Source organism: Drosophila miranda, chromosome 4 (genome assembly GCF_003369915.1).
Source record: "Drosophila miranda strain MSH22 chromosome 4, D.miranda_PacBio2.1, whole genome shotgun sequence".
NCBI lineage: Eukaryota > Metazoa > Arthropoda > Insecta > Diptera > Drosophilidae > Drosophila > Drosophila miranda.
In genome coordinates, this window is record NC_046677.1 from 27485912 (window position 1) to 27507749 (window position 21838).

At 48.1% G+C, this 21838-nt stretch overlaps 3 protein-coding genes across 7 annotated transcripts; 2 read left to right on the forward strand and 1 right to left on the reverse strand.

Annotated features, from left to right (window-relative positions):
* The first annotated feature begins 831 nt into the window (after positions 1-831).
* Positions 832-2347, forward strand: LOC108162088 (dnaJ homolog shv). Its single transcript, XM_017296651.2, has 2 exons — positions 832-1964; positions 2028-2347. Exons 1-2 carry the CDS (start codon positions 953-955, stop codon positions 2081-2083), a joined length of 1068 nt encoding a protein of 355 aa, XP_017152140.1. The 5' UTR covers positions 832-952; the 3' UTR covers positions 2084-2347.
* Positions 2348-2434: 87 nt separating this feature from the next.
* Positions 2435-6268, forward strand: LOC108162086. Of its 5 annotated transcripts, none has more exons than XM_033393691.1 (7): positions 2435-3290; positions 3613-3750; positions 3813-4180; positions 4238-4356; positions 4423-4800; positions 4854-5016; positions 5100-6268. In XM_033393691.1, the coding sequence occupies exons 1-7, from the start codon at positions 3264-3266 to the stop codon at positions 5959-5961; spliced, it is 2055 nt and encodes a 684-aa protein (XP_033249582.1). In that variant the 5' UTR covers positions 2435-3263; the 3' UTR covers positions 5962-6268. The 5 variants fall into 5 exon arrangements, with proteins under 5 accessions (XP_033249582.1, XP_017152130.1, XP_033249583.1 ...); XM_017296641.2 differs by having other exon boundaries at positions 4441-4800; XM_033393692.1 differs by having other exon boundaries at positions 3819-4180.
* Positions 6269-6855: 587 nt separating this feature from the next.
* On the reverse strand, positions 6856-21549 carry LOC108162084. Its single transcript, XM_017296638.2, has 2 exons — positions 20721-21549; positions 6856-13619 (listed from the first exon to the last, which is right to left on the reverse strand). The coding sequence occupies exon 2, from the start codon at positions 13609-13611 to the stop codon at positions 8692-8694; it is 4920 nt and encodes a 1639-aa protein (XP_017152127.1). The 5' UTR covers positions 13612-13619; positions 20721-21549; the 3' UTR covers positions 6856-8691.
* Positions 21550-21838: the final 289 nt, after the last annotated feature.

Sequence of the window (21838 nt, forward strand, 5' to 3'; positions counted from 1 at the left end):
TCTATTTAATCAGATTAATAATAATAATAATAGGTCCATCCATACTCTCCTTCATATTTACTTACAATAATACCACGATATATCACCTAAACGTTTCAATTTAATCGGTGCATAATATTCGGTTAACTATTTGAATACCCCTTGGTCGTCAACTGCCCTTGGTACGTGCGCGGCTCCACCCTACATCGGGATTTGAATCTGCATACAGTAGAGGAGCAGATTGGAAGGCACACCAGCAGATACAGTGACAGGCTAATTAGACACCATAGTATGCTCGCCAGACGATTACTACCTGCCAGGCCTTTGAGGCGGTTGAAGAGATTGGGTTTTGCCAAAACTATTGGCCAACTCTAAGTTTCCCTCCCAATATTATAATATTATATTTTTTGTAAGTCCTCTCGCATTTAGCATTAGGTTTGGCTACCCCAATATTATTTACCAGTGATGTTAAGATACGTTATATGCAATGTACGGATTCAACGCTTAATAAAAAAAAAAAAAAAAAAAAAAAAAAAACCCCTTGGTCGACAATGGGTTAATCGTTCGCGATTTATTACATGGTAACTACGCGGTAACTACATATTTATGATATTTGTGTAGTATGAAATAATTTTAAAAATAATTAAACTATATATTTAATTAATGTTGAAATTATTTTTTCCATTAGGCTTTGAAGCATAATTAATGAATAGCTTAAATTAAATAAACATACGTTAACTATTTAGGAGTTAACATAATGTTAACTATCTAGCAGAGAAAAGAGAGCTGTTGGGCGCACATGTCAAAGAATCAGCTGTTAAGTGCCACAGCCAATCAACGCCGACCACGACGCACACACACAAACGTAGCTAGCGTCGACGACAAATTTTGCCAACAATATTCTTGTTAAAAAAGTATGAATTACAATTATTGAATTGAACGAAATAGAATCGACATAAACAAAATTCACAGAATGCAGCTAATCAAAAGCTTGCTGCTGGTGCAGCTGGCAGTGCTCCTGGTGGACGTGGCCCTCGCCGGCCGGGACTTTTACAAAATTCTCAATGTGCAGCGCAATGCCAACACAAATGAAATTAAGAAGGCGTACCGCAGGCTGGCTAAGGAGCTGCATCCGGATAAGAACAAGGACGATCCGAGTGCGTCGACCAAGTTCCAGGACCTGGGCGCCGCCTACGAGGTGCTATCGAATGCCGACAAGCGGAAGACCTACGACAGGTGTGGCGAGGACTGCCTGAAGAAGGAGGGCATGATGGACCATGGCGGCGATCCGTTCGCCAGCTTCTTCGGCGACTTTGGCTTCCCCTTTGGCAATGGGGATCAGCACCAGCAGGACACGCTACGGGGGGCGGACATCGTTATGAGCATGTACGTGTCGCTGGAGGAGCTCTACTCGGGTAACTTTGTGGAGATCGTGCGGAACAAGCCGGTAATGAAGCCCGCCTCGGGCACACGCAAGTGTAATTGCCGCCAGGAGATGGTCACCAGGAATCTGGGCCCTGGCCGCTTCCAGATGATCCAGCAGACGGTCTGCGACGAGTGCCCGAACGTGAAGCTAGTCAACGAGGAGCGCACGCTCGAGATCGAGGTAGAGCAGGGCATGGTCGATGGACAGGAGACGCGCTTCGTGGCCGAGGGAGAGCCTCACATTGACGGCGAGCCCGGAGACCTGCTGGTGCGTGTCCAGCAGATGCCCCATCCGCGATTCCAGCGCAAGGGCGACGATCTGTACACGAATGTGACCATCAGTCTGCAGGATGCTCTCATTGGCTTTAGCATGGACATCAAGCACTTGGACGGTCACCTGGTGCCGGTGATGCGCGAGAAAATCACGTGGCCCGGAGCACGCATTCGTAAGAAGGGCGAGGGCATGCCCAACTTTGAGAACAACAACTTGTTTGGTTTTCTGTACATCACCTTCGATGTGGATTTCCCCAAGAAGGATTTGACGGAAGAGGACAAGGAAGGTACGTAGTCGAGAGGGCCCTTATTCAATGCCTGTATTAATCCCCATTCGTATTATATTGCAGCGCTCAAGAAAATACTCGACCAATCGTCCATCAATCGCGTCTACAATGGACTGTGAATCCCGCCTCGATTGGCAGGGATGATCGCTCTCCGGCTGTACCCTAGTATTTAAATGTCTACATAACTATGCGATTTCGGTTCGGAAAACGCCCACTTTAAGATGACTTTGTTCCAGAAAGTTGTGCGATAAAAAAATTTAATTTTAGTTTAGAAATTTGTAAAATAGCAGATGGAAAACTATTTGCAGTTCCTGCCCCTACAACAACAAAATCGGAATTGCAGGACAACCACCCCACAAGAAATAAAAAAAACATTCAAATTATATTCAGTATATGTATACCAGGTACTGAAAGAGTATGTGGTAGGAGTACATATGTAACAGACGGACATCGTCTTTCCCTCTTGTTTTACGTCTAGTTCGCAGAGACCATAAGAGCTAAAGCAAGCAAATTTTTTGATCACAAAATGAATGTGAGTCAAAATCAAATCAATTACACTCACGGCACCTATCGCCCTAATCACATAGTGCGAAAATCTTTAGCATTCACGATTTCGAAGATACGAGAAAACTCAGAATCACAATGAATTAATTAATTTTATAACCATAATGAAGAAAACTATTTATTGTGCGAAAAATAACGGCGGTATGCTACTTCGTTGGTGAGAACGTCCAATACCAACGTATGGATAATTGTGTATAAAATGTATTGTACATCATAAGATTGCATATTTATGTACTGACTGTGTACCGTGTATCAGTTGTGTCGCCGGACGTGTGCCGCTACTCACAACGTGTCGACATGTTTTTAGTATTATATCGGATTCAACTCTGCCAACAGCTGGCGATAGGCGGCGCAGGACAACGGTAAACGGCAGAGAGAGTGAAAGGGAGAGCGGCTACAGGAAGTAATAATTCAGTTTTCAGAGAGCAGAGAAATTTTCACCAGTGCGGACAGTAGAACAGGCTCGAATCAGGCGTTTTTTTTTATTTATGGGAAAACCGAAATTTTAAAAAACCAATCGTCTGTTGGAATCTTCGCAAAGTATACTATATTTTGAGTTGCCTTAAAGCTTGGCCAGAAAAAAAATCCTTCTTCGGAATACGTTTCGGTGTCCTGCATACATAACCTGAAAAGAAACAACGCCTGAACCTGAAACGATTTATTGCAACTGAATTCGTAAATCCTGCGCCTACAACAACCCACAGCACAGCCAGCGACCACAAATACATAGTATGAATGTCGCCTAAATATCATCATTTCGAGGTGAGTCTGTCCATGGTCCCATTTCAGAGGGGTATACGTATTCCGTGAAGACGCAACCAAAGCCCGCCGCCCGCCGCCCGCCTGCCTATGCCCCATGCCACACACTCTTTTATCGATTTTCTGCGGCCTGGGGGGTTGAGTCCCTGTTACTTTAAGTGACCCAAAAAACAGGGTAAGTGGCTCTAAGGGAGGGTTGTGGCTGTTGGTTGGGCTGCTGCTCTGAGGACGGGGTCACCGTTCGGTCAGCCGGGCCGGCAAGTTGCGTGTCCGTATCCCGAGTTCATCGTCCACTTCATCCAATTTGAAAATTCCGATACCCCAGATTGCACTGGTCTACTTTCTGCTGCTGATACCATGGCCGCCCACGAATGTCATCAAGATTCTCTGCTCGCGTGATAACAGCCGGCTGGTGCGCAAGATAGTGCGCTCCAAATGGACGCCTATATTGGATAAGCATCAGGTGAGCATCCCCATCTCTTCTCTGGAGAAGCAGCTGTTGCATCGTCCACTCTTTTCGATAAGGTGAAGCTGCCTCTGGAGTGCCCGCTGCATCCGTTCCGGGATGTCTTTGCCCCGCGCCAAGATGCCAAGCAACGGGATCGTCCCACCCAGTGGACGTGTCGTCGCTGTGGAAAGAGCTTCTACCAGGAGCGGCATCTGGATCTGCACTTTGACACACGCCACAAGACGATCATCAATGAGGCAATGGACTCCATTTGTCTGGCCGACTTCTGTGACATCATGCGCTGCGAGGTGTTCGAGACGGAGGATGCCACGAGCCTTAAGTTCGGGGATCACATTGTCACGGACATTGAAGTCTGGGGCGATTCCCTGGGCCAAAATTCCGCGTTGGCCAAAGCGAATGCCGCATACTTGAGCTTAATACCAAGGTGGGCTTTTCCCTCTTACCTTTTGCACAATTATTTCACATCTAATCCCCAACACAGAACTTCCACATTGGGTGCCTCGCGTGCCGCCAAAGTACAAAACCGTCAATTACTCCAAGAGAAGCCAATCCAGTCGTCGAGCAGCAGCAGCAGCAGCAAGGAGCAGCAGTCGCCGGCAGGTGAGCACTCGACCCCATCCTATCCACACCCCCGTACCCATACCCATACCCGTCGCCACTCCTCAGTCAACCCTCTTCACTTAGATCCAGCAGGAGAGGATGGCTCGGCGGCCAGGCCCAAGTCCGCTGGGGAGAAGCTGCTGAAGAAGCTCAAAGAGCTGGGATTGAAGCGCGGCGGCGACTCCGCGGAGGGTGACTCCGAGACGAAGCTGAACGAAACGGAGGAGGAGGAGGAGCAGAGCGGGGACGATGCGGAGGCAAGTGGCCAACAGGATCCGGCCAAAATGGAGGAGGGATCGGGCAATGGGAATGGTGTAAAGGCCAGGGCCAACTGCAAGCCCGAGGAGCTGAGCAAACTGAAGACTCGGTGCGAACTCCTGCTGAGGAGCTGCATAGGAGGACTCCTGCTGTCGATGTCAGATCAGGCCTTCAAGGAGATGGAAGGTGGGTGTTGCTGATCTATAAATGAGAACCAATTAATCGATATCCATCCGCAGAGGAGATGAACAAGGCCGTTTGCTGGTACCTCACCTGCGATCGCTATTGGGAGGATGGTCCCTTGGAGCCGCGCGCCTTCCCCTGGGGCCTCATTGTCATTCTCATCTTCGTGCTGTCGACGGGAATCTGCTTCTGCTACTACATCATCTGGATACTCTTCGAGTAAGTCTCCCCTTCGGGCCTCGGCCCCGAGGCTTTGCCATCTCTCCCATTGAGATTGATCGAACCCAAGTCATTTGTTTCAGCTCCGAAGAGACGACAATCAATACCAATCACTACGTGCCGGGCGGAGTCGGCGGTCACAGCAGCAGCAGCATCTACATGCCCGGTGCCCACCATCACTACCATGTCGACTATGCGACGCGACACGACCTCGACCTGGACGGCGGCGGGATACCTGGTCTGAGTGCGGACCAGCAGCTGGAGCTGGAGATGGAGCATCAGCGCGAACAGCAGCAGCAGCAACAGCAGTACTACTACCAGCAGCAGCAGCAACAGCAGGCGGCAGCCGCTCGAGATTTGTACCCCGAACCAGTGCAATACCATCGGCACAGTCCGCGTCACTACATCGCCGATCAGCGTCAAGCGGTGGGGGGTCAGGGTCCGGGTCCGGGTCAAGGCACACCCACAGCCGGGGGCGTACGCCAAGTGGCGGTGTCGTCCTCCTCCAACGCCAATACGCCACTGCACCATCATCCGCACCAGCATCAGCAGCATCAGCAGCATTCGCAGCATCAGCAACATCCGCAGCATCAACAGCATCCGCATCTGCAGCATCGCCACTCGACGAGCCTGGGCTACCCACAGGACATTTTAGACCGACGCGACTATACAAGTAGCTCTGGCCGATCCATAGCCACCAGCGTGGTGAGCAGTGCATCCGCCTCTGGAATCGGAGGCGAGGGTCAGCAGCGCCACTACAATACGCATCCCCGACCCCTGGAGACGCGACACCGGCATGTGGGCTCCTCGCAGCAATCGCTGCGCGCCTCCTCCTCCAACCAAGAGATTGTGCAGAATGAGGCGGGAATGGGCCAGAACGAGCACTACATCTATGTCACGTATCCGCCGGATCTGAAGAAGCGCTACTTCGACAACTACGAGTAGGGAACTCCACTCGGAAGAGCGGGCACAGAGGGGATCAGCGAGAGAGCGAGGATTCATGCTGATATTACTATGGAGACTGCAGTGGAGCCTTCAGCAGAGAGACAGAGAGACCAAAGAGCCCTCGAAGGAGAGCACAAAACGAAACGAAACGAAACCAAAGTTAGAGTTCAAGCGATGGAACGATCCTTGACTCGAGCCTACCCCCAGAGTTGGTTTTTTACTTTTAGCCTGCAAATTCTAGATTTGTGAACTGTGCTGTTCTTTTTTAATTCTACAAAATAAATTGCAATATTTCTGTACAATAGAACTCGATCCGAGTCGGATATTTAATCTCTTGGGATGCCGTGTATCGTAGATTAGAGATTCTAGAGGAAAGTTCAAAAGAAGCGAATCGATTCGTTTCATCAGTGGATTTGCAATACAATTTATTTTCCCTTTCTATTATCGTTTAAAGTTTAAACATTTCAGTAGAGATAACTGATATGTAGACTGCAGGAAAGATATACTGGAGAATGTTCATAATCCTTCCATATAGAATGAGATTCAAACAGATATAACTATCACTTAATACAGTGTATCAATAAATTCCTGCATGTATGCGTCATGCGGCAGCGCCCACGGTTGGTCCTGTGTGGACTTCTGTTTGGGCTCCGCGCCTTGTGCCACTTCCTAATAGACTCACTCCTTAAGAGTAGAGCAAAGATCCCAAGATCAAATCATAAAACATTTCCTTCATCTTGGTATTTCGTATATTTCGTATTTTTTATTTGCACATCCCTTAGACCTTAGAGAAACCCATACCCCAAGAAAGACAAATCACGCACTCCATTAACATTTACATAAAACATTTATTTCTCTTTTTAGGATTTTTCGTATATCATTTATCGTATTTCCTTTTGTTTTTGCTCAAAGACACTCACATTTATAAAGTCACAAATCTTAAGGCTAAAGTAAATAATTGCCAAACCTTTCAGTTAGACAGATATACTATATATCCAGAGTTATAGCAAGTTTAAGGGACTGTGTTTGTGTGTGTGTGTGTGTGTGTGAAGTGTGGCAAAGGGTGGACATCTAGATCGATTATGTACAATTTTATTCCATAATAAATAGCATTATTATTAATATAACATTTAGTGGGCTAGCATTTGCAATTTGCATTTGATTTTGCTTTGTTTTGTACTAAAATTAAGCGTAGGTATTATTTAAAACGAATAAAATACATTTCGAAATATGTATATGTATTTTATGTATATTAAAAGTTTCTAGATTGCGCTTAAGATGAGGCTAGATATAAGATTTATTTATTTATTAGTGTATTTTGTATAAGTGGTGTATAGTTTTGGTCCTTTGGAATGTGTTACAAGAGAGAGATAAAGACATCTAGGTGGATTACTTTTCAATAGATAAATAGATAGATGGAAAGTGGTGGAGATCCTAAGCCTAACGCCAGCAGCATTCAATGTTTTTCAGAACCGAAGGGCGCTGCCGCATGACGCGATACACGTATATCCGAACTGGTCGCGTACATGCAGGAAATAATGACCGAGGAAAATTATAACTTAACTAAACTAAAAGAGTCAAGAACCCATATAAAAAAGATTCAAGCAGATATCACTAAAAAGACTGCAGGCTTTCATGCCTTCCCGCGTGCTATACGTGCCATGCAGCAGCTCCTCTCGGTCGATTTGTCTGTCTACCTTTGATACGCGTGCAACAATGCCCTTGAGGAAAAAGCACTGCATCCGCATCTTATGTAAACAACCATACCGAATGCGATTGTTCCGCCAGATTCGTTGCAGCTCAAGATTATTCTGGTTTGGGGACTTATGCACATGCCACTCCACATCTGGAACTGCTGGCTAATAAAAATGTGTGTGTGTGTAAAAGTGTTTGGTGTAGGCTTAACGATCCTCTAGGAACCCAACAAACAATTGCTCTAAAACAAAACAAGTCTTTAAGGCTAGGATCTAACAGTTCAAAACGATTACCAACAGATTTATGGTTTCCATTTACTATATTTTTGGTCTAGGCTGCATTTATATTTGGTGGCTAACAGAATAACAAACCGAAACAGAACTCAGTGGGGGGTATTCGTGGGGCGAGGTTCGGGTACGGGTTCTGTTTGGCAAAACACGCAAGTTGAGCCATTTATGGTCATGATAGGTACGGTACGGGTATAGCCCTCAATCTGGGGCCAATCTGGGGCCTGGTCTGACCTTTAGTCGGAAAGCGTTTTAAAATTGCTCTATACTCAGGGCCTCAGTGAACGACTAAAATGCTGATACATTATCCGATAGCATACATCAGATACACGTACATATATGTATCTCTTGTTAATTGCACGCGAACCCAGAACCGAACCCCCGTCGAATACTCTCGTTCTAAGCCCGACGATTAACTTTGCTTACTCATCCTAAAAAACACATCGAGATTCGAATTCGCGCACTTCAGATACAATATTAAAAGTATGCACTTGAAACACGACATTGTTTCCATGTAAAATATTGCACAGATATCCAAAAAATATATATATCTATATGTATCTATATCCCTATATCGTTATGTGTGTAAATAAGTAGCGTATTAATATTTTATACAATTGTTCACCTATTATCAAATCCAAAAATAAAACCAAGTCTTGAGATTCTAGAAATGTAAACCTATAGATACATACGTATCTATTACTATGTGTGTATCTATGTGTATTTGTGGATCGAAATTGGTATCCATTTAGGCACGCCTGATGGTTCCGTCACGCCCCAATGGCTCCAGGGCTAAACGATCAGTGATCTCTGATCTGTTGTGATCCTCTCTCTGTCTTTGGTAGAAGCTGGACTCCCGATGCTTCCTTGCTCCTGCTGCTGCTGCTGCTGGCCCTCTCCTCCGCCTGTACTTCTTGAGTATCCGCTGGGCATGATAGAACCTACCGATCGGTCTCTGGGCATACTTTACATGCAGATATTTCAAGAGCTGGCGTCGACGCTGACGCAGCTCCGTCTGGCTGTCTGGGATGATCTCCTCATGGTGGATCAGCTCGGGCTGTGGCTCGGCCAGCAGTTGGATGAGCTGCAAGGCCTGCTCTTGGCTGCGATCCTGCGTCTCCTCTTCTTGCTCGCTGGCCACAATCTCAAGGATGTTCTCGTTCATGTCGCACTCCACCACATAGAGATCGCTGCTGGTGTCAAAGATCTCTGCCAGATTGATCAGCAGCATGTCCGGTCCACTTGGATTTCTTTCTGTGTCTGCATCCTTGTCGCCCTCAAAGTCCTCAGGGTCGGAGGCCACGCCTATTTGTTGATACATCTCCGCCAGGGCATCCTCGACGCTCAGTTCACGTGGTGTTTCCGGCATCTCAGAGGCGGGCACATGCGGCTCAAAAGCAGCCTGGGATTCGGGCGCTTCCAAAGGGGTCTGGGACTTGTCCTCAAAAGGGGGCAGCTGGGATTCCTTTCGATCCGCTGCCTGGGATCCCTCTGAATCCGGCTCAAAGGCGGGCAGGGATTTCTCTGAATCCCCGCTTGGTCTTATGTCTAATTCTCTAGTTTTTAAGGAACTATTTAAGGCAATTTTACTAAGGTCACTTAGCTTTGGTACGATGGATGAGGTGTCATTGAAGGGGGATGTGAAGGGGAGCGGGTTCGGGGATTGCAGTGGGGTTGGGTTGGGGGATTGAGATTGGCTCCGCACTGTGGTCTGCTCCTCGCCATCGCTCTCCAGGATCTGCTTCAGCTTGGCAATATCGTTGTTGGATGCCTCCTCGGGAATGGGGGCAGCAGAAGAGATTGGTTCCTCCTGTGGCATGACCATGTCCTCCAGTATAGCTGCTGCTGGTTCCGCTGCTGGCTCCAGGATCTGCGATTGAGAGAGCTCTCTCTCCAGCGCGGCCATCTCATTGAAGTCGCTCTCCTCGGCCACCTCTGCGGCCTCTGCCACGGAGGGGCTACTGCTGCTGCTGCTGCTGGTGGTGGAGGAGGAGTCCTCCTCTTGGCTGCTGCTGCTCGTTGAATCCTTGTCATCGTCGGAGCTGGAACTAGAGCTCGAGCTCGAACTCGAAGATGATGACGAGGAAGAGGAGGATGGAGCTGGAGACGGGACAACGATTGGTTTGGGCTCTTCTGGAACAGGCACTTCGACCACATCCTCCTCCATGCTGTTGTTCCTTAGCCAGGCCTGAATCTCCCGCTCCTTGGCTTTGGTTACCTCCGCCACGGATGACTGGGCCAGGACCTTCTCCTCCGCCTCCTCGGGCTCCACGCGCAGCTTGGCCTTCGGCGAAAGATTCGTATTCTCGATGTCATCGAAGCCCTTGAAATGTGGCAACAGATCCACAGATTGGATAGTGTTCTCCTCCTCCTGTTCTGACCCCAGGTCTCTATCCTCAGTTTCGATTCCTTCTTCAGTCTTCTTCTGTAGCCCGTAGCCGCTCTTGATGACCGTCTCCCGGCCCGAGGACTGCAGCAGGCTGCACCTAAAAGCCTTCGTGTTCAAGGCGGAAACACTCAGACCCGTGAGGCTCTGGGGATTGTAGAGCTGCGTTGCGGAGCCCGATCCCTCGGCGTATTTCTTGATCAGCCGCTTAATGGGCGGCAAGCGACGCTCCTTTTTGAGTGCCAGATGTCGCCGCATCCGGGTCTTGTGTTGCTCTCGCGTCCTGCTGCTGGCGTATCTCCTCCGCAGTAGCTTCAGGGCCTTGAAGTAGTGCCGGTACTTGAGCTTCGGACTCTCAAACTCCAGGATCTTTAGCATCTTGATGCGATTGCGACGACGGCGTGCGAGCAGCTTCTGGGGTGAGAGCTTTACTACCTTTGGACTGGGTGCGACCTCCTTCTGTTCCTCCTTCTGTTGCTGCTGCTCCACCTCTTGTTTCTGGGGCTCCAGTGGTTCCGTGTTCTTGCGCTTCCTCTTGTAGAACTTGAAACGCTTCGCATGCTCTCGATATTCGCTGTCGTCCTGGGCGTTCGACTCCTCAGCTTCGCTTCCACTGCCCTCGATCTTGTGGATGAATGTCTCGTACTCCTTGGCGAAGGTGGATTCGTTCGAATTGGAGCTGTTGTTGGTGTCAAAGTCCAGTGTGGGTGAAGGCTCCTCCGCAGCATGGATGATCCCTGCTACGCTTTGGAGAATAGGACTGGGCAGAGGTAGCTCTAGGGGTTCCACTGGAGCAGAAGAGGCAGGAGGTTGTTCCACGCGTAGAATCTCCGCCAGGGCGTCGTTCTCCGCGGGACACTGATCGGAGGAAACGCCTGTCTTCAGGCGCAGTTCATCCAGCTCCTTTTCCACATCGAAGCTACCGAAGGAGTCCACGCCCGATGGAACGATTCCTCCCCCGACATTCGAGGCCTTTTCAATGTCTATTATGATGTCCGGGAGATTAATCCCCGCCGCCTGATGGTCCACCGCCACAGCGGTGGCCTGGGGTCCAGTCGGAGGCAGAGATTCGTACATAAAATTCGGTGTAGCCGCCTGAATCGGTGGCACAGTCGGAGCCACCAATGCCACTGCTGCGGCCAGTGGCTCGGCGGAGGCCTCGTCCTCATCGTCGTTCCACGTGGCCAGAAAATCGCGAATGTTGCATGTCTGGGGGGATGTCTTTGTGGCTTCCATGCCAAAGTGGGAATTGGAGGCTGTGGCATGGTGATTGTACCCCACATAGCTGTCCACATGTGCCTCCAGATTGGTGAGGGCTCCACTCAGGGGTCCCGCAATTCCTCCCTGCTGTCCCAGGTAGCAGTTCCCCGCTGCCGACGAAGAGGCGGACGATCTCTTGCGGTACTCCTGGTAGGGGCCGCGATGCGTTTGCTGTGGCGGCATCTGCGGCACCACCTGTGGCACGTAGCCCTCCAGGCTGTTCAGATTGAGATTGAGATCGTTGTAGTAGCTGCCACCGCCGCCTCCACCGCTGAGGCTGATGCTGGGGTCCATTCCCATGCTCATGCCCATGCCCATTCCCATGTTCATCCCCATCCCCATTCCCATTCCCATGTTCAAGGGAGGCGCCACGTATCTCTGATTGGGACTGATGTTCGTGGCAGAGGATCCTCCCACCTGCTGCCCCGCCCCGTAGCCGTATCCCAGCTGCGTGAGCGGTGGGGCTGTGTCGTAGGGCCCGTAGAGGTCAGAGGTTATCGGATGCTTCAGCTTCGTGGCCCCGCTTACCGGGCATTGCTGCTGCTGCTGCTGATGCTGCTGCGGCGGCGGGGGCTGGGGCACGTTGCTCCTTGGATAGTAGCAGCTCTGCTGCGGATATGCCGCCTGGGAGCAGCAGTTCTGGCGGGGATTGGGCTGGGCTGGATTCTCCGTAACAGACCACATGTTCCGACCGGCGGGTGCTCCGTACGGCGGCTGCGCGATGGTCGTGGGATACGGATTGCTGGCATACGGCGCTGCAGGATTCCCGTACTTGTCGTACTTTCCGCCGCCGTAATACATCTCATTGCTCTGCGGATGATGGTAGGAGCTGCTGGGGGCTGGGGCCACCGGCGGCAGAGATCGACAATTGGCGGCGTTGTAGTCCACGCTCCAGTGGCAGCTGCTGCCCGACTTGCGGTACGCCGACTCCGGCGCCAGTTCCGGCGGAGTGTACATCGGCGGCAGCCCCCCGTTCGAGGGGTACATGGGAGGCATGGCCATGACTCCGTACTTGTCGTAGTAGGGCGTGGCTGGGGCTCCAGAGGAGGACGCTGCCCCAGGGGGAGTGCCGTACGGCACTTGAGACGGCGGCATGCTCTGGTGGGGCATGCTCTGGTAGCGACTGCTCGGCTTAATGGCCGCAAAGTTGGCCTCCAACTGCGAGAATTGTTGTTGCTGCTGCTGCTGCTGGTGCTGTTGCAGCTGCTGCTGCCTCTGGCCGGGATTCATGGCCAGTCCATGCCCGTACTGAGGCTGCCCCGCGGATGCCGTCGTCTGGTTGGACGGCTGCACCATCGGCTGAAGCGCTTGCGGCGGCGGTGCCACTTGGGCGGGCATCTTGTACTTGTAGGGATCGTAGGGATGATTCGTGTTCATCATGTAGCCTCCTGCTCCTCCTCCTCCTCCTCCACTTCCATTGGTTCCTGGCTGCGCCAAGGGTTGGGCATAGAAGGGCGTGGCTGCAGCCTGGGGCTTCATTCCCCCTCCTGCTGCTCCTCCTCCGCCGATGGCTGCACTTCCTCCGCTGTACTTTGAGCCCGAGCTTGGGGCTAGCTTCTCGTAGCGTGCCCCTCCCTGGTAGCTGCTGCTTGTGGCTGCCCCACTGCCGTACGCGTTGTATGCCCCACTGTACGCATTGTAGGCAGCCGCATCCAAAGGCGAGGCCAGGGGCAGGGTATTCCCATAGCCGTAGTTCTGGTGATAAAAGTGCGATTGATTCTGCTGCTGCTGCTGCTGTTGCTGCTGCTGCCGCTGCTGTGCATCCATGGAGGTAAGTGCCTCGCTGTAGAACGGTGCCACTGTGGCTATCGTCGCCATCGGCATCGATGTGGGCAAGGCCTCATAGTGTCCTCCTCCCCCTCCGCTGCTCAGCGGCGTGGTGGGCGTGGTTGTGGCACTTCCATAGCCACTGCTGCTGCTGCTTCCGCTGCTGCTGCTGCTCCCCGGTCCGGAGCTGGAGCTCGAGGATCCACCGACACCCACGGCAATGGCCATGGCGGCCGTGTCCATCGCCGCTTGCATGCTGACGGCTGCAGTCACGAAAGAGAAAAGAAAAGGCCAATGTTTTATGTTCCAAAAAAATATAATCATAGAGGAAAAAGGTCAAGGCCATCGGCGTAGCCGAGGTCTACTGGCTTTATAGCTAAAAATGGAAGTTAGCCTCCAGAAAAACATTTTCCAACATATACTCTAAAAATACTTTTAAAAAATACCAAAAGAAATTCCAATAAAATACCAAAAAATTTAAAAATAATGAAAGTCTTAAGATAATCAATAAAAAGGAAAACACATACCCAATAAAAGTTTAAAAAAATACCAAAAATAAAAAAAATTAAAAGTAAAAATATAACAGAAACAATTAGTTTTGCATTTTAGAAAATACTTTCGACTTCATCTATCTAAGAAGCGTTTCATTGAATCGGTTCTTAGAGCGAGCAAAGATTAAAATCCTTTTATTCCCCAATTTGGGATCAAGATAAATTTCGTTGATGATTCATTCGTAGAATGGGATCTATGTGTATTCAATTTAATATTGTACATATTTCCAAATTTACTGAGACGTTTTTTGGGTATTTTTTCCTGCTTTGCTGATCTCTTGATCTCCGCTTTTAAATTTATTAAGAATAATGAAGTACTTTAGATAATGATGTCGCTAATTAATCCATGTGTTTCAATGATTCCAAGAACCGCTGACAATATAATAATGATCTGTGTTTCGGGATCGATTATGTAGAATAAACATAAAATATGAGTTTTGGCTACCTTATCAATGGAATTAATTCTTGCTAAAAAAAAAAGGAATTGTTTGAATGGAAATAATTAAAAATCTAAAAGTGAACGCAAGAAAGTACATATATTCCGCCTTTGAAAAGCCAACCTTTACCGCTAAGCCACGCTGAGATAGAGAGGAAAAGATAGAGGGAGAGCTATACATCTCTAAAAAGTGTGAGTGAGAGGCAGCCCGAGAAGTATCCCCCTTCTGGCCAAATTGAGACAGGGAAGGCAGAGTTTCATGCGCTCTCTTGCTGCATATGAAACCACAAATCTTGCTGCTTAGCTGCACTGGGAGAGAGAGAGATCAAAAGAGAGGTAAAGCGAAGCGGGAGAGTCCTTTGTTCTGGCTTTAATACTGAAACGATTGCAGGTGATCATCTGGTATATAAGACCCCTCTTTACGATTCTGCGGTCAGGGATTTCTGTTAATTAATTTAAGTGGAAGTGGGAGTAACACAACGGATTATATTGACATCCAATCATATCCTTTATAATTTGTATCCCAATGCAGTTGTATCTATAGCGGAACTATCTTGAAAATATCTTTAAACCCAGGGAAACACAACTTTTCATTTAAATAATGAATGAAATGGACAACAGCAGAACCGAAGGTCAAAAGTTTGCCTCATTATTTCCCCTGTTTCCTCCCGCCACAAGGTTATTTTCCCATTTATCCTGTGTGTGTGTGTGTGTGTGCAGTTCTTGAGTGGATTTCCCTTTTGTTCAAATTGCATTCGCAATTGTCGGTGACCGCCCCCCAACGAACCCCTTTAACCGTGCGCACTCATTCACGTGGCTACAGGAAAAAGCAATTATGCCTGGCATTTAAATGAAAAATGGAAAATTCCCATTCATTTCTCTGCACCCGTGCCACAAATTCGCTTTTGTTGGTCATTAAATGTGGCTGGTCTTCAGTGTCGGCGCACGCAGGGGTCCTTGCTGGCAAGTGTGTCAGTGGTTGGGTCTTTTTTATGTCTAAATGCAGGAGGAATCCACCAGGAAGGGGTAGCAGCAGCAGCAGCAGCACCGCTAGAGGTAGGTGGCAGCGGCAGAGGTAAATGTTGGGAAACCCACCAACAGACAGCGAACGGACTTAAAACGCGGACTTTGTGAAATGGAAATGTGGACTGTTCATGAAATATTAATGATTGACCCCCGTACTATAGCTATGGCTATAGGGGATGGTTGGACGGTTGGATGGATGGATGTATGGATGGATGGATGGACATCCCCTACTGCTGTCCACTATCCACTGCCCCGTTCAATGTCAACGCCCACCACAAAACTGGGCCACACACAGACTGGGCCACAGACTGGACGGTAGAAAGAAAAAAAAAAACCAATAATTGTCACAGATAATTGCCACAGAAGCCAATGGACGATGTGGGGTGTCCTCCCCACATGCACCTACCGGACTTTCCCGGAATGCAATCGTAATACCCAGGCGGCATCGGCATTGGTAACGGCGGGAGTTCCATCCACAGTCCATTCATGGCGACCACCTGTGAGTTGGTTGTGGCCCAGGGACAGGGCCAGCCAAAGGGGCAGACAGCGGCATCCGGGGGCAGCCACATCGTGTGTATAATTTGAATAGGAAGCCGGTGAGAGAGAAGTACTACCGATGGATGGGAGAAGAGCGCGGAGGAGCACACGGAGCACACAGAACTGACCCCGACGAGTGTCGCAACTGGAATTCATTATGGTAATACACTTTCGCTGGACGCGAACGATGCAAATGTTGTTTACCATTGATGACCCATTGGCGACCATTAGCCCACCAGCTGGATGGATAATCGACCTTCCTCCCTAGCCACCCACCCAGCAGGAAAGGGCGGAGGGGGGGCCTGGGCTTTTAGGCTAATTGGGCGTGAAGCCTGATGTACCAACCGGAATAAATGAGATCGCAGCTCGTCGATTGGTATCCGAATCGTAATGCAAATCGTCAAGCAGGCATCGGAATCGCGGGGAGTGGAGCGCCACAAAATTGAAAGGGAAATACATATAGACATGTATGGTAATCGAAGAAGTTGTTTTCTGTTTACCAGACGATATGCAAAGCAAGGCTACGGCTACGGGCTACGGCTACGGGCTACGGGCTACGGTGGCAGCGGTAACCCAAGACCCCCGAGCGAAGCCCCTGAAACACCAAAAAGCCATCCTAAAACCGAACTGAAAACCAAAAAACTCAACACACATTGCGTATACGCCCTGGATGTGGATGGGGCATCCATCAGAGATTGCCGTCAATTGAATTAAATGGAATTGTTGGGGCACTGTGGCAATTTCCCCCGGAATGGGGCAGGCACCGATATGAGGCATCGGAATGGCCATCGGTATGGGTATTTATGTAAAACAAATGGAAATCTCACCGAGAATCTTGTGAATTATGCTGCCATATGCTGCCACAAAAAGGCGGGCTAACACACACTGTGGCGCTGTGGCACTGTGGCACTGTAGCACTCACTGACACTGACACACTGTGGCACTTCCACTAACACATATTGGGGCACAATGGGGTATCACGGATGCACTCATGGGATTTTTTTTTAATTATGAAACTTTCGAGGATTTAAGCACATTTTTATGTGCCCTCCAGGAGAGGCGTTCGTTCTCGGGGCGCGCTGAGGCGTTCAGAGCGCGTGCGACTTTCCAGCAAAAAGTTTTTCATCTGTTGAAGACGCTCCGGAATGCCGACGACGCGACGTTCTGACTTGGGCAGTGGCAGCAGCGAAGCTGACTTCGACGACGCCGACGCAGTGAGGACAACGGGTAGTGTGGTGGCAGTGTCCTGCCAAAAGGGGCTGGTTGGAAACAGTCAATAAATATGTTAGTGTATGGGTGCCAATGGGGTGTACAATAGATGTGTGTTTGTGTGTGTGTCTGTTGCTGTTGTGCCTGGGAAAACAAGTGGTTGCCGTGGTGAAGGAGAAACGGGAACAGAAATGAAGCCAAAGGATTGACAGGATGGTTTCATGAAGCATTTCGATGAAGACAGACACCCTGTAATGGAAAAAAGAATAATTCAGGGCAATAATTGCATAGTTTAGGGCCCCTTAATTAAGGCCCTTAAAATAAATTAGTTCTGATTGAAAAGCTACAAAATAGAGTGAAAAGTTCTGCTGGGTGGAGTGAAAAGCGGTTGTCCAAAAGAAGGAATACTGTATGGAAAAGTTTTTAATTAATTAATAGACATTTGCTTTGGATGGAAGAAGTATCCATACCACCTGGTTTAAAAATAATACTATCCACCTAATGATTCTCTCCGCCCAAGGGAGCTAGCTTCTGGTAGTGATGTTTTGTATCTTTTTGTATACGACATTGATAGTCATGTAATTTAATAACAAAAGTGACTTCAATTGCACAAATTTAAGTGGTCGTAGGCCTGGCGTACATAATAGGGTACTTTTACTTGAAGCTTTCACTTTTTAACCCAAAAAGGGAACAGCTTTTCCCTACTCTAGGGCACTCTACACACCCTGCTCAGCACACCTTTCTATACCGCTCCAGCTACAGGGTATACCAACTGAAGCCGCTCCTGCAACTTCGTCCAGACATGTGACAGCTCCAGAGGGCAGCGCAGCGCAGAGCAGCGCTCCTTCTTCAGCAGAGCAGCAGAGTCCCTTCGCTCACACACCACACCCACTCCCATGTCCTGGCTGGAGCGGAAATGAAGCCGCCGCTCGTAAGCAAACATGACAGCTCCAGCGCTCCCATTAACGGTACTAGTTCTTGTTGTTATTTTTATTGTTGTATCTGCTTTGCCTCTCTAACGGTTCGATGACGAGAGGCGTGACAAATAACAACAAACAAAGTGAAAGAAACAACAATTACAGGAAAGAAATGCTTGTTACGGTGCTCGAAGGTTTCAATACCCTTTGCCGAACCATTGATAAAGTCATTCCCATTTTGAAGCAACTAATGAAACTGCAATGTGCTTCGTTTGTTTTTATTATCTTCGAAACGAATCGTTTTTTTCGTAGTTCACATGCACTTTATGTGTCTTCTTTCGTTTCAATCCAAACATCTCATCCAAACCTTCATACCCTTTATTGAAAGGGTATAGCCCAACCAACTCTGATTGGAAAAGTGCACCAAAGGTTGGTTTTGCACTGCTGCTCGAACTTCCAGCTGCAGTTCGAACTGGCGGTGACAGTCCCCGAGGGGAAGAGGGACAGAGACACACAGAGAGAGAGAGATAGAGAGAGAGAGAGAGAGTGGTTTAAATAGGACTTGGGACAGGCGGCGACCACAAAAACAAATTAAGTAAATTCAACTAAACAAAAAGGTAGATAGGGATAGGGAGGAGAGAGAGAGAGAGAGAGCAAGCGAGCACAAAAAGGAAATTGATATAAACAATGAGCAGCAAACGGCAAAAAAATAGGCGACAAACAGTAACAACCACAACAATCATGAAGGCAGGCAGGCAGGCAGCCAGGCAGGCAGCAGCAGCAGCGGCGCAATCAAAAGATAATAAAAAGCAGCAGCGATTACGCCGACAGAGCAGTCAACGTCCATGCCGGCAGAGAGCACACAACACACACGCACACACACATCAACTTCACTCCCCGCGACGTCTGTGATTATTATGCATGCGTGAGCGAGTCGATTCCAAGTCGCGTCGTGTCTCCAAAGGTGAAAAGAAACGTGAAAGAAGATGTGGCCGCGGTAGAGGGAGAGGTAGAGAGGGGAAGATAGAAGAAGCTATAGCAATTCCCAATTCAAATGCAAAACAAATTCAAGAAAATCGAACAAAGCGAACGAACAGAGATACAATATAGAAAAAAAGAAAGAAATACATAACAGAAAGCTAAAAGAAACTTTGTGCCATCCCATAGTTTCGTACAGGGGACGCTCGACATTCGGAAACCTCAGTTATTGGAAACACCATTACAGAAAAACAAAAATAATGTTCTTGAATCCGAGATAACAGTTTGTAATCATTCAAACGGTTGGCCTCTTTTCGCACACTCTACGAAAATGGGTCGTATCGAAAGAAACTATCAACAAGTTACACAATGGAGAAGTTTCAGATAAAATAAACCGCATTCTGAACCACAATTTGAAAAATGTAGTCATATTTAAACAATTTTATTCGATTAAACAATCAACAAAAAAAAAAATCAAAATTTCAACATCATTATAATTGAATGAAAAAGAAATGTCATTTGTTTTATTTTATGTATGCAAAACGTAGACATATGAAGAAATACTCGTGCAGTAGCCCCGGAAACATCTGTATCCAATTGTCGAGCCTCCACTGTACATACAAATACCACCGTTACCTCCAACACACATGTACAGACATACATGCATACATGTGCATATGTTTAGACAAAATATTGATTGAAAATCAATAGGCTTTCTGCCGCTTGTCATTCATTTCAGTTTATTCTCTTTAACGGACGCGTCCCAGAGAACCAGAATTCAAAACTGTGCCCTGCGATCGCAGTCGCTGTCGCTGTTTCTGCCGGCAAAACTTTACACTTTACATAAATACGTTTAAATACATACATATATGTATGTAGAAACATTTGTATGCAAATATAGAGATATGTGTGTCAGTGTGTAGTAGTTTCTGGATGTTCGTGCGTGCTGTCGCGACGACAAGCTGGGCTTGATAATTTCCAACACGTAGACCATTCCAGCCCTCAATAATACTAATACTACCCCCTACTAGCACTCACTAACACCAACACACACACACACACACTGTCATATCCATTGGGTATAGAGCAAAACAGACGTGAAAAGGCAAAAAAAATGTCAACACACTTTTATTGTTGTTGATGTAATTACCCTTTAAAAGCCATTACCAAGAGGGTATATGCACGCCCAGCTACTGCCCACAAGTACTGTAGCATATTTAGGAGAGCAGTGGGTAAGCCACAGTCGACTCTATGTCCTCTGTATTTCGCCCGCTGTCTGTGTGGCGCTTTTTGGGGCTGTCGTTGTAATCAACTTTGTTGTTATTGCCGCAAAATGAAAAAAATGCCAAAGAACAGAATAAAGTAGAGCAGCACCCAAGTCGGCGGCATAAGCCACACACACTCACACTCATCAAGAGAGATAGAGTGCAGAGAGAGAGGGGAAGAGAGTGATAGCCAGTGCGGCTTGAGGGGGGTGGTTGGGAGGTGAGGCTTGAAGCGAGCGTATGCACTGAAGCAGGGAGACGCTCTCGACATACTTACATACTTCAAGCTATGTTCAAAAGAGGGTAAGGCAGTCCCACTCTACGGGTGGGTGGTCTAGTTTGTTTGCCACCACCCCACCCTCTCTCTACATCATGTACCTTGCTTACATACATTTACATTTACATTTATATTAGCACACACACACACACATTTCCATATACGAACCTCAACAGTTTTTCGACATTTTCATGCTATTTTCGCTGCCTCTGCTGCTGCGCAGCGCAGTCGCTGCTCACTTAAACGTTCTGCCTGCTGTGCTGCTGCTGTTGTTGTGGGGTTATTTTTTTTTTGTCTCTGCTCTGCTGTTCGCTTGATTATTTTGTTTTTGTTCCTCCCTCTCTTGTAACTTGCAATATAATTGGAATAGTAACGGTTGTTCGGCTATAGCTTTTGCTGTTAATTTCACATGCTTTCAATTAATATTTGGCCACGCACTTAAGAGAGGGAGTGGAATTGGGAGTGGGGGTGGGAGGTAGCGCGCTGCTGTTTTGCTACCTTTATTTGCACCTCAAGGTAACACTCGTCGTATAAGCGATATACGCTGATAAGAACGGAATTCTCTCTTGCACTCTCATGGAAACATTTTTCCTTCTCTTTTGCACGTATTAGATATGATACTTAAACGTCAGCACAAAAAATACACCAAATGCAACACACACACAAACAAACTTAGTGAGCCGGCATTGACAACGTTTCAAGGGAGGTGGTGTTGTACCCCACCCCGTGTTGTACAGGTGGCAAATGGAGCAGCGGACCGCGAGCGTGGCGAAATGTGTCGAAAAGCGGCGCGTAAAATGTAAAGAACAGAAATCATACACAATGTACAGTACGAGTAGGTAGGTGAAACGGCAAACGTAGTAAATATAGTACACAAAAGTTAATAAACAACGCAACAAACAAAACAACGCAGCGACGACGCGCCAACGGAACAGAATAGCAGCGCGTTGCGTCCGAAAAACACAGTCCGCTCTCGTTGAAGGTATGAATACGAATAGAGCAACGGTAAAACACGGTGAGTGCTAATGAGCGCCACGACAAGCCAGCTAGAGCATCGGCTCAGCACGCGCCGAAACGAAAGTTTACCGAGAGAAAGAGCGGGAGAGAGAGGCCTGACTGTTTGTGTTTGCGTGTGTGCGTGTCCATAGAGGAGAGAGGGCGCGTTAATAAGTCACACAGGTGGTTGGGTTTGGTTGGGAGGTAGAATGTTAAGAGAAACAGCAAGCAGATGAATGGAAGGGTGCTAATTGAACTAGTCTGCGTTCATGTTCTATATTTACCGTTAG

Bases quoted from the DNA above. Each gene is read 5' to 3' on its own strand.
- LOC108162088 (XM_017296651.2), top strand. From the start codon at position 953: ATGCAGCTAATCAAAAGCTTGCTGCTGGTGCAGCTGGCAGTGCTCCTG. The intron at 1,965-2,027 runs GTACGTAGTCGA...ATTATATTGCAG, and splicing joins GACGGAAGAGGACAAGGAAG to CGCTCAAGAAAATACTCGAC.
- LOC108162086 (XM_017296640.2), top strand. From the start codon at position 3,264: ATGTCGCCTAAATATCATCATTTCGAG. The intron at 3,291-3,612 runs GTGAGTCTGTCC...CCGATACCCCAG, and splicing joins CTAAATATCATCATTTCGAG to ATTGCACTGGTCTACTTTCT. The intron at 4,181-4,237 runs GTGGGCTTTTCC...TCCCCAACACAG, and splicing joins TACTTGAGCTTAATACCAAG to AACTTCCACATTGGGTGCCT.
- LOC108162084 (XM_017296638.2), bottom strand. From the start codon at position 13,611: ATGCAAGCGGCGATGGACACGGCCGCCATGGCCATTGCCGTGGGTGTC.